General features: G+C 56.9%; 1 protein-coding gene across 2 annotated transcripts in view; it reads right to left on the reverse strand.

Moving 5' to 3' along the window:
* Window positions 1-15,433, reverse strand: part of ppm1kb (protein phosphatase, Mg2+/Mn2+ dependent 1Kb) — a 56,491-nt gene that overhangs the window by 34,680 nt on the left and 6,378 nt on the right. For both annotated transcript variants that reach the window (XM_068045794.1, XM_068045802.1), the window contains exons 2-3: window positions 6,945-7,489; window positions 1,319-1,419 (exon numbers count right to left, since the gene is read on the reverse strand). In XM_068045794.1, coding sequence (XP_067901895.1) covers window positions 1,319-1,419; window positions 6,945-7,384 — 541 coding nt within the window. In that variant the 5' untranslated portion in view covers window positions 7,385-7,489. The remainder of the gene's footprint in view (window positions 1-1,318; window positions 1,420-6,944; window positions 7,490-15,433) is intronic.

Consider the following 15,433-nt stretch of genomic DNA (forward strand, 5'->3'; position numbering starts at 1 on the left):
AGTAATGTGAATTATGTAAATACTACAACTGTTGCAGGAGTGCAGTGCTAAAGCACCAATTCACAATTCTAGAGCATGTACTGAAGAAATGAAAAATGTATAATGTCCTTTGGTTATCAATATATCCAAAAAAAAAATCAAGCTTAATGCAAAAAGGAGACACACTACATCAAACTTGTTTAAGAGAATTCATCCATTGACAACTAAAAAATTCTTGCACAAAATTTATTACACACCGAATTATGACCCATCATTAATGTGACGTAATCATACCAGAATATTTTATAAAAATAAACTAATCCTAATACAAAAGAGATCTTATATTATTTGTTTAAAATAGTTCTAACAATTTACAAAGAAGAAATAAAGCACATCCTATTGCTGTGAAAGCCAACAGGAGATATGGTCTTATACATAGGTTTCATTTGAAAAATACTATAATTTTCCTTAAGACTCCTGTGACATTGATCACAAGTCGTGAGAGTCAGTTGCCAGCGTTCGCCAGAGCTGGCGGGCAGCTAAAGGCGGGGCTAAAATGTGGCGAGTCGAAGAGACTTAGCAGTTGGCAGGAAAAAAGACAGAAGCGCAAGGGGAGAGCCAACTGTGTAACAGCCCCGACAAACAAATTTTTCTGCAGAACCTGTGGCAGAGCCTGTCACTCTAGAATTGGCCTTTATAGCCACTCCAGGCACTGCTCCACACACTACTGACCACCTCCAGGCGCTTACCCATTGTCTCTCGAGATAAGGAGGCCAAAGAAGACGACAATGCTTGGCATTAATATTAAATAAAACATGGCTTTTAAAAAAGTGTTCAGCATTTTATGCATTTCTCCAGCCCAACTTTTAAATATGCAATATTCGTAGTTTAGAAACTAACTTTATGTGTGGCAATAAAAAGAGCTGTGTTTAACTATGCATGGAACTGGCATTTAAAAGGACTTGTTTGGCACTGCAGAAAACCAAAACATATCAAAAACGGGCTTAGCCGAAAGCAACAGGCTATGACTACACCATTTTATGACATTTGAATCCAGCAGCATAACTATACAGTTTTGTTAGAAAGAATGAATAAAAGCTATTCAATCCAGTTGCAGGATCTTTTTTTCCCTTACCAACATTAATTAATATGGCAATGAACTACAAAAGTAATGTATAACATTAACCCTGAACTATTACCCGATCAACTATAGCCTTTTTAAAAATATATGCATCACCAGGTGGTTAAAAGCTCATATGTTTACTCACGTCTACACTAGAACTAGTTACCTCAATTAATCCTTATTTACTAACGGCAGATTTTAAATAGAGGTACCTACCATTTGCAGATAAACGGACATGTCTTGCAAATTCCTTATCTGTTTCATAAAAAGCTTTGGTCAATACCACTTCCAGATCTTCTTCCTGTGAAAGGCATTGTCTATGTAAAAAGCAAAAATGAAATCACATGTAAATTAAACCTGTATGTATTAAACACTAATCTGAATGCCAATTATGAACAAAATTTTTTTAATCATGACTTCAGTGAGACAATTAAATATTAATGTGTGAGATTTATGGTGAGAGAAGTGTTGAATAGCAACGTAGTTTTTTTTTTAAACAAAACAAAATATAGTAAACGTGTGGCAAGTTTAATACACCATACTTAATTTTGCTTTTAATAAATTATGAAATTAGAGAGGCTACAGCCTCAAGACATCAAAAAGCCCTTTACAACCAATTAAATACTGTTAACATGTGGCCTGGTGTAATGTAAGGAAAGACGGCAGCCAATTTGCACACAAGGTTCGACAAACAACAAAGCGATAATCGGATAATGCATTTTAGCGATGACTGGGGATTAATAGAGAAATCCCCTGACCTTGGAAATAATGCTGTGCGATTCTTATGTCCATCCAAGGTGGTAGATGGGAGCCTCAGTTTAACATCTCATTTATAAGACAGTACCTCTGACAATGCAGCACTCCCTTAGTGTTGCTTTAGGCTGAATTATGTGCTTGGCTCCCTACACACTCTTGCCTCCAGGTCAGAAGGTTGTGGGTTCAAGCCCCGCTCCAGGACCTGTGCTCATAGGCTGAACCTCCAGTGCAGTACTGAAGGAGTGCTGCACTGTCAGAGGTACTTGCTCGGATTTTGTAGTTATAATGACAGCGAAATGGTCAGTGTTCACAGTCATTACTCTGTGAAACGGACAGCAACTTCTGGCGTCTGCAGATATGTAGTTAAACGTGGAATGCCTGAACTTGCTGTCAACAATTCCTGATTCCTCAGCAGGATGGCTGTTGAACATCTTGCAAATGCAAATCATCTGGAAATCACTGATTTGACGTGAACTTCCATTTTTTACACTATTTGTCTCATGGCAAAGAAACCCTCGAAAAATCTATGTGGTGTAACTGAATTTTTAAACAGGGTACTAAGTCATAATTACTTCTGCAAAAACCTCTCTGGTCCTGAAAAACTACTTTTATACTTGTGGGATGTCAAATTTCTTTATGCTAAAAAAATTCTATAGATTAACTTTTTTTTTTAAAGTTTATGATATTTCTACCAATCCCATGCATACGGCCCTTTGTTTTACGCTCTGCAAAAGGACTGAAAAGTGTAGAACTATGGGTGGATTTTATTTTTTGGTTTACTGTCTTCAATTCTTCAGTATGATTGGCTGCTTAGCCTGTTTGATGGCATCACTGTTGCTGGATGTCAGTGATCTCCTAAAGTTGGGGTCAGGATAAAAAGCAATTTCAGGAAAGGTGAAATCCATGTCACAGAGAATAAAATCCTTAAATCTTTGTGGGTAGCTTTCTTTCAAGTCAACTGGATGCAAAAGATCCCTCCATTTGCATTACAAAGGTGGCCTCATGATGTTCTGGTCACTATTTATCCCTCAACAAACACCAACAGTTAACAGTTGAACACGGAGTTCAATAATTTCAGAGTCCCCCTTTTTATGCTTAGTTATTTATTTTATTTTAGGTTTTTCAGTTTGTTTAGTTTGTTTCCACTGTTTTTTAAATGTTTTTTTAAATGTTTGTGCTTGGAGTGCTCTGTGCTTTAAAGTCATTCACACCCCCTCTGTACTAACGCTTTGTCTTTCAGCACACCATTAACATACTGTTTGCCTTTGTTCCATGACAGTTATTCTGTGACCCTATCCTATCAACATCTTCACCTTTGTTATCTCTTGCCCCACCCCCACTTTACTTGCTTAAAACCCTTTACATTTCTGATATTTGTGAGTTCTGAAAAAGGGTCTCTGACCTGAAACGTTAACTCTGCTTCTCTCTCCACAGATGCTGCCAAACCTGCTGAGTATTTCCAGCATTTCTTGTTTTTATACCAACAGTTAACTGGTACTTTATCCCATTGCTGTTTGTGAGACCTTGCTGTATGCAAGTTAGCTGTATTTGCTCACATAATAACTACAATTGAAAAGTAATTTATTTATTTATTTAGAGATACAGCACTGAAACAGGCCCTTCGGCCCACTGAGTCTGTGCCGACCATCAACCTCCCATTTATACTAATCCTACACTAATCCCATATTCCTACCACATCCCCACCTGTCCCTATATTTCCCTACCACCTACCTATACTAGGGGCAATTTATAATGGCCAATTTATCTAGCAACCTGCAAGTCTTTTGGTGGCTTATTGGCAGTTATGTGCTATGGGATGTCCTTGAGGACAGGAAAGTCACTACATAGCTTCAAGTTAAACTTTAGGAGAAATATATTGGTTACAAAATGCTGTAGTAACATGCAGCTAGTAAGTAAATGCACATGTTAAATTTGAAAAAGGATTGAATTGTTTCATTCTGAAATAAGGATTGTAAAATAGAAAGTGAAATTGTTAAATTCTATCAAGGATATTAATTGACTATTCCTCTTGCCAGATACATTTTAATAGTGTATGATGGTGTCAATACATTTCATACTCTGTATAATTGTTTGGAGCCTTCCTAATTAAGAGTGACAGATGTTATAATTTTACTCAATGTCACAATGATCACAACTCAGCACATTGTCATATGCTGCACTGCAGTACTTCTGACTGAAAATGGAACCAAACGTTATCTTCAAATCATCCCAACAATAATATTGGAAAGAAGCCCAGGAATGTAGGTAGGGAGGACAAGAAAAATTTAAAGTGGACAGCAAATAGATAAAGTAAAACCAGACAACCATCGTTTGAGTGATTTGCCCCAGCCATGTCATTTAATTGGCTAGACTGAACTGCTACAGGTCATTGGAGATCAAAGCTGCAGAACAGCATGAAGTACAGTGCTGCCAAGAAAACCAAGCAAGTGATGAAGGAAAACAAGAAAATGAGAATACTTGATGAATTCAGTTGGGGGAAAAAAGGCAGCAAGAAAGCCAGCAAAGGGAAGACTTGCATTTATATAGCACCTTTCCTGACCTCAAAGACACTTTAAGCCAATTAAGTACTTTTGAAGTGTAGTCACTGTTGTGATGTAGGCAGCCAATTTGCACACAGCAAGCTGCCACAAACAGCAATGGCAATGTTTTAATGTTTGTTGAACGACTCATATTGGCTAGAACACAGGGAGAATGCCCATTTCAAATTGTGCCACGGGATCTTTCACATCTACCTGAGGGGGCAGACAGGGCATCGGTTTAATGTGTCTTCTGAGAGATAGCATCTTGGACAGTTCAGCACTCCCTCAGTACTGCACTGCCGTGTCATCCGAGATTGCGTGTGTAAGGCTCTGGAGCGGGGCTTGGACCCATGTCTCCAGATCAGAGGCAAGTGTGCTACCAATTGGGTCACAACTGACCAAGCTACTCGGGAAATTACAATAATGAACAGAAACCAGGAACTGCCCAATAATCCAAAGGAAAACAGGTCATAGAAGAGGCAGTTAGAAAGACAAAAATAGCTGGTACAAAAATGCAGACTGAAAGGCACAGAAATGACCGTCGCAGGAAACTCTTTACTCAGGAAGGTGGATAGCCATGTGTGCTTTAAGGATAATACTCAAATGGTATCAAGTTGTCTGCTTGTAGCTAGATCACTACACGCTGCAAAAGGATTAAATTGGCTACTGAAAGTGACAAGAAAAGACCCTGTGTTGGTACTGATGCAAGAGGAAACAATATGGTGAGAAATTATGCAGGAGTCTTAAAAGTCATATCGGCAAGGATCATCTCAAAACCTGAAAGTTGCGAAATAATGTTCCCTGATGTCAATCTGGTTTGGTAAATGACGAGGTAAACAAATGACTGCTAATCTGGTCTGAAAAGAATGACACTTCCATAAATAAAAAAGGGACTGGTACATGAGATGTGGTCTGCATCTAAGGGAGACAACTGAAACTTGAGAAACATTGAGGCAGCTATTGAGAACTATTTAAATTAGATAGCTCCTAGGGAAGAGGAAAAAAAATTGGATTGCAGACAAGACCAATTGATAAAGTAGAAGATAGTCAACTGGTTGGTATAGACACAAAAAGTCAGACCTACAGGAGCCAGACACTGAAGGCCACAGCAAAGCTTTAAGAACAGGAGCAAAGCCCGCTGTGCCATTCAAACAGATTATGGCTGATCTGCACCTCAACTCCATTGACCCCACCTTTGTACCCTTGACATCATTTGGCTAGCAAAAATCTCTCAATCCAGAAAGCTCCCTCTTGTCCCTAATTCGTCCACCAGAGGAAATGGAATAGAGGAGAAACCATCAAATCCTTTTTAGCATTTTAAATATCTCAAATCTGCTTTTCTCAAAAGGAATAGAAACCTAGTCTAATATAAAAGCAAAATACTGCGGATGCTGGAAATCTGAAATAAAAACAAGAAATTCTGGAACCACTCAGCAGGTCCAGCAGCATCTGTGGAAAGAGAAGCAGAGTTAACGTTTTGGGTCAGTGACCCTTCTTCGGAACTGACAAATATTAGAAATGTCACAGGTTATGAGCAAGCAAGGTGGGGGTGGGGCAAGAGATAACAAAGGAGGTGTAGATTGGACAAGGCCACATAGCTGACCAAAAGGTCATGGAGCAAAGGCAAACAATATGTTAACGGTGTGTTGAAAGACAAAGCATTAGTACAGATAAGGTGTTAACGGACTGAATATTGAACAGCAAGTGCAAACATGAAAAGAAACCTAGTCTATGCAATTTGTCTGTATAGTTTAGATTTCAGAGCCACAGTATCATTCTAGTGAAACTGTTTGCACTTCCTCCAAGGCCAAAGTATCCTTCCTGATGTGCAATGCCCAGAAATTAACAGCACACTAGACAGGGTCTGACCAAGGGTCTATCAAACTCAAGTATAAAACTTATTCCCCTTTGTATTGCAGCCACCTTTACTTCAATGCTTGAAGCTTTCGGAAGAAAGATGCTGGAAGGGGAGGCTGTTTATCTGTAAGAAATGGTGATGCAGCATGAATATCAGAAACATAGCTGACCCCATAGAATGGCAATGATTAGAACATATACTGAGTGTTCAGAAGAGATAAAAGTTAGATTATTAGATTTGTCTGGATGAGTAAAGTGAGTGGAAGATTTCAGGGTATAGTGTAGCAATATCATTGAGAAGCAATGTCTACCACAGATTAGAGCACGCAGTCAGCTTGGACTGGGACTGGCATAGACTAAGCAGATTCGGACTGGACAATGAACGTCACTTCATGTGCTGACTGACATGCCACACAAATCAAATTAGCAAAGATAAGTCCACTACAAGTGGCTTACACTGTACAGTTAAGGGGAGGTGGTGTGGGAGGGTGGGGGCAGGGGATGCTTCACAACAACAAACTCTTTTAACCAAGGTACTTCGAAAGACAAGCCCCACAATTAAACAGTAGGTACATTCATCACTGAGAAGGCAAGTTTGAATTAGGACTATACCAGAAAGATACTTTCTAATACGTTGTAGGACCTCAAGTTAATCGCTTACAAGCTAAAAACTGACGAGAGGTACGTACGCAATATGCTTTGCCATGTACTTATGACAAAAGTCAGCAGCTGCTGTTCCACCATGTCCATCAAACACTGCAAAATATAGCACGTTATCAGTCAGCATTCCAATACTGAAACGGTCCTCATTCTCTTTCCGTTGGCCTATTTGAGTGACACACCCAACTTTACTCAGGCTGATATTAGGAATGGGTTTGCCATATTTTATGCTGGGTGGAAGAAGAATTGGTTCATCGATGCGGTTATCCCAGATTCCAAAAGAATCCCAGGCTGTTACACGGCCACCACCGTCTACGTCAAACCGTGAAGACCTCCAATCGCTAGTACTGCGATGGCAAAAGAGAACCTCACGCCTTTCGTCCTGCAGCAGCTTGAAGGTCAACAGTGTTCTTCTTCTCACTTGAAAGCCACCAAATCTACACAAGGTGATTAGTGCAGCTGTTGACATAACTCAATGCAGAGATCAGCCAGGAATGAAGCTCGAGTTGGAAAAAAAGATTTCTTTCAGCGTAGATAACAAATTTCATATATCTCTGAAGGATCCAGCCGTTTGCTGCAAGAGTAATGAGCAAAAGTCAAAACCAAGACCATTAAAAGTCACACATTTTCCAAAGTCAATATACCCCGAATTGCTATTTTAAAAGTAACAGACAAAAGAGCAATTACTGAGCCAATGAAACACAATATGGATAGAAGAAAGTTAGCACATGGCCCTTTCATTGTAGGAGTCCTCATCTGACTCTGCAAGAGCTCATTTTGGAAGAAGTGCCTGATGCTGACACTGGGGCAAAAAAACCTTCCACTCTGATGTACCAACATCACTCACTGGGGTGAGTACAGAGGTTCCCAGAAAATAATTGAGTTAAAAAGCCAGTGCACAATAAACCTTCCAGAAGTGAACTAGATAGAGTTGTGCTCTGTTGGCAGGTGTGTAATCATGGATGTGAGGTAAGGATGAGACTGTAGTAAGGGAGTAAGGCTCCAGAGTGCTGGTCACTCTGCGCTACGTTGGTCAAGTGAGATTTGTCACGTATGAACTTAGGCAAAGACTGAACAGATTATTTTGGGGGGGAAAAGAGGTGCAGAGGGGGAGCCAAAAAGATGAGATAGGGCTGACGCAGAGGGCGAGGTGAGGGAGGGGGGCAGAGGGCGAGGTGAGGGAGGGGGGCAGAGGGCGAGGTGAGGGAGGGGGGCAGAGGGCGAGGTGAGGGAGGGGGGCAGAGGGCGAGGTGAGGGAGGGGGGCAGAGGGCGAGGTGAGGGAGGGGGGCAGAGGGCGAGGTGAGGGAGGGGGGCAGAGGGCGAGGTGAGGGAGGGGGGCAGAGGGCGAGGTGAGGGAGGGGGGCAGAGGGCGAGGTGAGGGAGGGGGGCAGAGGGCGAGGTGAGGGAGGGGGGCAGAGGGCGAGGTGAGGGAGGGGGGCAGAGGGCGAGGTGAGGGAGGGGGGCAGAGGGCGAGGTGAGGGAGGGGGGCAGAGGGCGAGGTGAGGGAGGGGGGCAGAGGGCGAGGTGAGGGAGGGGGGCAGAGGGCGAGGTGAGGGAGGGGGGCAGAGGGCGAGGTGAGGGAGGGGGGCAGAGGGCGAGGTGAGGGAGGGGGGCAGAGGGCGAGGTGAGGGAGGGGGGCAGAGGGCGAGGTGAGGGAGGGGGGCAGAGGGCGAGGTGAGGGAGGGGGGCAGAGGGCGAGGTGAGGGAGGGGGGCAGAGGGCGAGGTGAGGGAGGGGGGCAGAGGGCGAGGTGAGGGAGGGGGGCAGAGGGCGAGGTGAGGGAGGGGGGCAGAGGGCGAGGTGAGGGAGGGGGGCAGAGGGCGAGGTGAGGGAGGGGGGCAGAGGGCGAGGTGAGGGAGGGGGGCAGAGGGCGAGGTGAGGGAGGGGGGCAGAGGGCGAGGTGAGGGAGGGGGGCAGAGGGCGAGGTGAGGGAGGGGGGCAGAGGGCGAGGTGAGGGAGGGGGGCAGAGGGCGAGGTGAGGGAGGGGGGCAGAGGGCGAGGTGAGGGAGGGGGGCAGAGGGCGAGGTGAGGGAGGGGGGCAGAGGGCGAGGTGAGGGAGGGGGGCAGAGGGCGAGGTGAGGGAGGGGGGCAGAGGGCGAGGTGAGGGAGGGGGGCAGAGGGCGAGGTGAGGGAGGGGGGCAGAGGGCGAGGTGAGGGAGGGGGGCAGAGGGCGAGGTGAGGGAGGGGGGCAGAGGGCGAGGTGAGGGAGGGGGGCAGAGGGCGAGGTGAGGGAGGGGGGCAGAGGGCGAGGTGAGGGAGGGGGGCAGAGGGCGAGGTGAGGGAGGGGGGCAGAGGGCGAGGTGAGGGAGGGGGGCAGAGGGCGAGGTGAGGGAGGGGGGCAGAGGGCGAGGTGAGGGAGGGGGGCAGAGGGCGAGGTGAGGGAGGGGGGCAGAGGGCGAGGTGAGGGAGGGGGGCAGAGGGCGAGGTGAGGGAGGGGGGCAGAGGGCGAGGTGAGGGAGGGGGGCAGAGGGCGAGGTGAGGGAGGGGGGCAGAGGGCGAGGTGAGGGAGGGGGGCAGAGGGCGAGGTGAGGGAGGGGGCAGAGGGCGAGGTGAGGGAGGGGGGCAGAGGGCGAGGTGAGGGAGGGGGGCAGAGGGCGAGGTGAGGGAGGGGGGCAGAGGGCGAGGTGAGGGAGGGGGGCAGAGGGCGAGGTGAGGGAGGGGGGCAGAGGGCGAGGTGAGGGAGGGGGGCAGAGGGCGAGGTGAGGGAGGGGGGCAGAGGGCGAGGTGAGGGAGGGGGGCAGAGGGCGAGGTGAGGGAGGGGGGCAGAGGGCGAGGTGAGGGAGGGGGGCAGAGGGCGAGGTGAGGGAGGGGGGCAGAGGGCGAGGTGAGGGAGGGGGGCAGAGGGCGAGGTGAGGGAGGGGGGCAGAGGGCGAGGTGAGGGAGGGGGGCAGAGGGCGAGGTGAGGGAGGGGGGCAGAGGGCGAGGTGAGGGAGGGGGGCAGAGGGCGAGGTGAGGGAGGGGGGCAGAGGGCGAGGTGAGGGAGGGGGGCAGAGGGCGAGGTGAGGGAGGGGGGCAGAGGGCGAGGTGAGGGAGGGGGGCAGAGGGCGAGGTGAGGGAGGGGGGCAGAGGGCGAGGTGAGGGAGGGGGGCAGAGGGCGAGGTGAGGGAGGGGGGCAGAGGGCGAGGTGAGGGAGGGGGGCAGAGGGCGAGGTGAGGGAGGGGGGCAGAGGGCGAGGTGAGGGAGGGGGGCAGAGGGCGAGGTGAGGGAGGGGGGCAGAGGGCGAGGTGAGGGAGGGGGGCAGAGGGCGAGGTGAGGGAGGGGGGCAGAGGGCGAGGTGAGGGAGGGGGGCAGAGGGCGAGGTGAGGGAGGGGGGCAGAGGGCGAGGTGAGGGAGGGGGGCAGAGGGCGAGGTGAGGGAGGGGGGCAGAGGGCGAGGTGAGGGAGGGGGGCAGAGGGCGAGGTGAGGGAGGGGGGCAGAGGGCGAGGTGAGGGAGGGGGGCAGAGGGCGAGGTGAGGGAGGGGGGCAGAGGGCGAGGTGAGGGAGGGGGGCAGAGGGCGAGGTGAGGGAGGGGGGCAGAGGGCGAGGTGAGGGAGGGGGGCAGAGGGCGAGGTGAGGGAGGGGGGCAGAGGGCGAGGTGAGGGAGGGGGGCAGAGGGCGAGGTGAGGGAGGGGGGCAGAGGGCGAGGTGAGGGAGGGGGGCAGAGGGCGAGGTGAGGGAGGGGGGCAGAGGGCGAGGTGAGGGAGGGGGGCAGAGGGCGAGGTGAGGGAGGGGGGCAGAGGGCGAGGTGAGGGAGGGGGGCAGAGGGCGAGGTGAGGGAGGGGGGCAGAGGGCGAGGTGAGGGAGGGGGGCAGAGGGCGAGGTGAGGGAGGGGGGCAGAGGGCGAGGTGAGGGAGGGGGGCAGAGGGCGAGGTGAGGGAGGGGGGCAGAGGGCGAGGTGAGGGAGGGGGGCAGAGGGCGAGGTGAGGGAGGGGGGCAGAGGGCGAGGTGAGGGAGGGGGGCAGAGGGCGAGGTGAGGGAGGGGGGCAGAGGGCGAGGTGAGGGAGGGGGGCAGAGGGCGAGGTGAGGGAGGGGGGCAGAGGGCGAGGTGAGGGAGGGGGGCAGAGGGCGAGGTGAGGGAGGGGGGCAGAGGGCGAGGTGAGGGAGGGGGGCAGAGGGCGAGGTGAGGGAGGGGGGCAGAGGGCGAGGTGAGGGAGGGGGGCAGAGGGCGAGGTGAGGGAGGGGGGCAGAGGGCGAGGTGAGGGAGGGGGGCAGAGGGCGAGGTGAGGGAGGGGGGCAGAGGGCGAGGTGAGGGAGGGGGGCAGAGGGCGAGGTGAGGGAGGGGGGCAGAGGGCGAGGTGAGGGAGGGGGGCAGAGGGCGAGGTGAGGGAGGGGGGCAGAGGGCGAGGTGAGGGAGGGGGGCAGAGGGCGAGGTGAGGGAGGGGGGCAGAGGGCGAGGTGAGGGAGGGGGGCAGAGGGCGAGGTGAGGGAGGGGGGCAGAGGGCGAGGTGAGGGAGGGGGGCAGAGGGCGAGGTGAGGGAGGGGGGCAGAGGGCGAGGTGAGGGAGGGGGGCAGAGGGCGAGGTGAGGGAGGGGGGCAGAGGGCGAGGTGAGGGAGGGGGGCAGAGGGCGAGGTGAGGGAGGGGGGCAGAGGGCGAGGTGAGGGAGGGGGGCAGAGGGCGAGGTGAGGGAGGGGGGCAGAGGGCGAGGTGAGGGAGGGGGGCAGAGGGCGAGGTGAGGGAGGGGGGCAGAGGGCGAGGTGAGGGAGGGGGGCAGAGGGCGAGGTGAGGGAGGGGGGCAGAGGGCGAGGTGAGGGAGGGGGGCAGAGGGCGAGGTGAGGGAGGGGGGCAGAGGGCGAGGTGAGGGAGGGGGGCAGAGGGCGAGGTGAGGGAGGGGGGCAGAGGGCGAGGTGAGGGAGGGGGGCAGAGGGCGAGGTGAGGGAGGGGGGCAGAGGGCGAGGTGAGGGAGGGGGGCAGAGGGCGAGGTGAGGGAGGGGGGCAGAGGGCGAGGTGAGGGAGGGGGGCAGAGGGCGAGGTGAGGGAGGGGGGCAGAGGGCGAGGTGAGGGAGGGGGGCAGAGGGCGAGGTGAGGGAGGGGGGCAGAGGGCGAGGTGAGGGAGGGGGGCAGAGGGCGAGGTGAGGGAGGGGGGCAGAGGGCGAGGTGAGGGAGGGGGGCAGAGGGCGAGGTGAGGGAGGGGGGCAGAGGGCGAGGTGAGGGAGGGGGGCAGAGGGCGAGGTGAGGGAGGGGGGCAGAGGGCGAGGTGAGGGAGGGGGGCAGAGGGCGAGGTGAGGGAGGGGGGCAGAGGGCGAGGTGAGGGAGGGGGGCAGAGGGCGAGGTGAGGGAGGGGGGCAGAGGGCGAGGTGAGGGAGGGGGGCAGAGGGCGAGGTGAGGGAGGGGGGCAGAGGGCGAGGTGAGGGAGGGGGGCAGAGGGCGAGGTGAGGGAGGGGGGCAGAGGGCGAGGTGAGGGAGGGGGGCAGAGGGCGAGGTGAGGGAGGGGGGCAGAGGGCGAGGTGAGGGAGGGGGGCAGAGGGCGAGGTGAGGGAGGGGGGCAGAGGGCGAGGTGAGGGAGGGGGGCAGAGGGCGAGGTGAGGGAGGGGGGCAGAGGGCGAGGTGAGGGAGGGGGGCAGAGGGCGAGGTGAGGGAGGGGGGCAGAGGGCGAGGTGAGGGAGGGGGGCAGAGGGCGAGGTGAGGGAGGGGGGCAGAGGGCGAGGTGAGGGAGGGGGGCAGAGGGCGAGGTGAGGGAGGGGGGCAGAGGGCGAGGTGAGGGAGGGGGGCAGAGGGCGAGGTGAGGGAGGGGGGCAGAGGGCGAGGTGAGGGAGGGGGGCAGAGGGCGAGGTGAGGGAGGGGGGCAGAGGGCGAGGTGAGGGAGGGGGGCAGAGGGCGAGGTGAGGGAGGGGGGCAGAGGGCGAGGTGAGGGAGGGGGGCAGAGGGCGAGGTGAGGGAGGGGGGCAGAGGGCGAGGTGAGGGAGGGGGGCAGAGGGCGAGGTGAGGGAGGGGGGCAGAGGGCGAGGTGAGGGAGGGGGGCAGAGGGCGAGGTGAGGGAGGGGGGCAGAGGGCGAGGTGAGGGAGGGGGGCAGAGGGCGAGGTGAGGGAGGGGGGCAGAGGGCGAGGTGAGGGAGGGGGGCAGAGGGCGAGGTGAGGGAGGGGGGCAGAGGGCGAGGTGAGGGAGGGGGGCAGAGGGCGAGGTGAGGGAGGGGGGCAGAGGGCGAGGTGAGGGAGGGGGGCAGAGGGCGAGGTGAGGGAGGGGGGCAGAGGGCGAGGTGAGGGAGGGGGGCAGAGGGCGAGGTGAGGGAGGGGGGCAGAGGGCGAGGTGAGGGAGGGGGGCAGAGGGCGAGGTGAGGGAGGGGGGCAGAGGGCGAGGTGAGGGAGGGGGGCAGAGGGCGAGGTGAGGGAGGGGGGCAGAGGGCGAGGTGAGGGAGGGGGGCAGAGGGCGAGGTGAGGGAGGGGGGCAGAGGGCGAGGTGAGGGAGGGGGGCAGAGGGCGAGGTGAGGGAGGGGGGCAGAGGGCGAGGTGAGGGAGGGGGGCAGAGGGCGAGGTGAGGGAGGGGGGCAGAGGGCGAGGTGAGGGAGGGGGGCAGAGGGCGAGGTGAGGGAGGGGGGCAGAGGGCGAGGTGAGGGAGGGGGGCAGAGGGCGAGGTGAGGGAGGGGGGCAGAGGGCGAGGTGAGGGAGGGGGGCAGAGGGCGAGGTGAGGGAGGGGGGCAGAGGGCGAGGTGAGGGAGGGGGGCAGAGGGCGAGGTGAGGGAGGGGGGCAGAGGGCGAGGTGAGGGAGGGGGGCAGAGGGCGAGGTGAGGGAGGGGGGCAGAGGGCGAGGTGAGGGAGGGGGGCAGAGGGCGAGGTGAGGGAGGGGGCAGAGGGCGAGGTGAGGGAGGGGGGGCAGAGGGCGAGGTGAGGGGAGGGGGGCAGAGGGCGAGGTGAGGGAGGGGGGCAGAGGGGCGAGGTGAGGGAGGGGGGCAGAGGGCGAGGTGAGGGAGGGGGGCAGAGGGCGAGGTGAGGGAGGGGGGCAGAGGGGCGAGGTGAGGGAGGGGGGCAGAGGGCGAGGTGAGGGAGGGGGGCAGAGGGCGAGGTGATGGGAGGGGGCAGAGGGCGAGGTGAGGGAGGGGGCAGAGGGCGAGGTGAGGGAGGGGGGCAGAGGGCGAGGTGAGGGAGGGGGGCAGAGGGCGAGGTGAGGGAGGGGGGCAGAGGGCGAGGTGAGGGAGGGGGGCAGAGGGCGAGGTGAGGGAGGGGGCAGGGCAGTGAGGGAGGGGGCAGAGGGCGAGTGAGGGAGGGGGGCAGAGGGCGAGGTGAGGAGGGGGCAGAGGGAGAGGTGAGGGAGGGGAGGGCAGAGGGCGAGGTGAGGGAGGGGGCAGAGGCGAGGTGAGGGAGGGGGGCAGAGGGCGAGGTGAGGGAGGGGGGCAGAGGGCGAGGTGAGGGAGGGGGGCAGAGGGCGAGGTGAGGGAGGGGGGCAGAGGGGCGAGGTGTGGGAGGGGGAGGGAGGGCAGAGGGCGAGGTGAGGGAGGGGGGGCAGAGGGCGAGGTGAGGGAGGGGGGCAGAGGGCGAGGTGAGGGAGGGGGGCAGAGGGCGAGGTGAGGGAGGGGGGCAGAGGGCGAGAGGAGGGAGGGCGAGTGAGGGAGGGCAGAGGGCGAGGTGAGGGAGGGGCAGAGGGCGAGGTGAGGGAGGGGGGCAGAGGAGGTGAGGGAGGGGCAGAGGGCGAGGTGAGGGAGGGGGGGCAGAGGGCGAGGTGAGGGAGGGGGGCAGAGGGCGAGGTGAGGGAGGGGGGCAGAGGGCGAGGTGAGGGAGGGGGGCAGGCGGGAGAGGGGCTGAGGCGAGGTGAGGGAGGGGGGGCAGAGGCGAGGTGAGGGAGGGGGGCAGAGGGCGAGGTGAGGGAGGGGGCGGCAGTGGGAGGGGAGAGGCGTGTGAGGGAGGGGCAGAGGGCGAGGTGAGGGAGGGGGGCAGAGGGGAGGTGAGGGAGGGGGGCAGAGGGCGAGGTGAGGGAGGGGGCAGAGGGCGAGGTGAGGGAGGGTGGGCAGAGGGCGAGGTGAGGGAGGGGGGCAGAGGGCGAGGTGAGGGAGGGGGGCAGAGGGCGAGGTGAGGGAGGGGGGCAGAGGGCGAGGTGAGGGAGGGGGGCAGAGGCGAGGTGTGGGAGGGGGGCAGAGGGCGAGGTGAGGGAGGGGGGCAGAGGGCGAGGTGAGGGAAGAGGGGGCAGAGGGCGAGGTGAGGGAGGGGGGCAGAGGGCGAGGTGAGGGAGGGGGGCAGAGGGCGAGGTGAGGGAGGGGGGCAGAGGGCGAGGTGAGGGAGGGGGGCAGAGGGCGAGGTGAGGGAGGGGGGCAGAGGGCGAGGTGAGGGAGGGGGGCAGAGGGCGAGGTGAGGGAGGGGGGCAGAGGGCGAGGTGAGGGAGGGGGGCAGAGGGCGAGGTGAGCGGGAGGGGGGGCAGAGGGCGAGGTGAGGGAGGGGGGCAAGAGGGCGAGGTGAGGGAGGGGGGCAGAGGGCGAGGTGAGGGAGGGGGCAGAGGGCGAGGTGAGGGAGGGGGGCAGAGGGCGAGGTGAGGGAGGGGGGCAGAGGGCGAGGTGAGGGAGGGGGGCAGAGGGCGAGGTGAGGGAGGGGGGCAGAGGGCGAGGTGAGGGAGGG

Source organism: Heterodontus francisci, chromosome 1 (assembly GCF_036365525.1).
Source record: "Heterodontus francisci isolate sHetFra1 chromosome 1, sHetFra1.hap1, whole genome shotgun sequence".
NCBI classification, from domain to species: Eukaryota; Metazoa; Chordata; class Chondrichthyes; order Heterodontiformes; family Heterodontidae; genus Heterodontus; species Heterodontus francisci.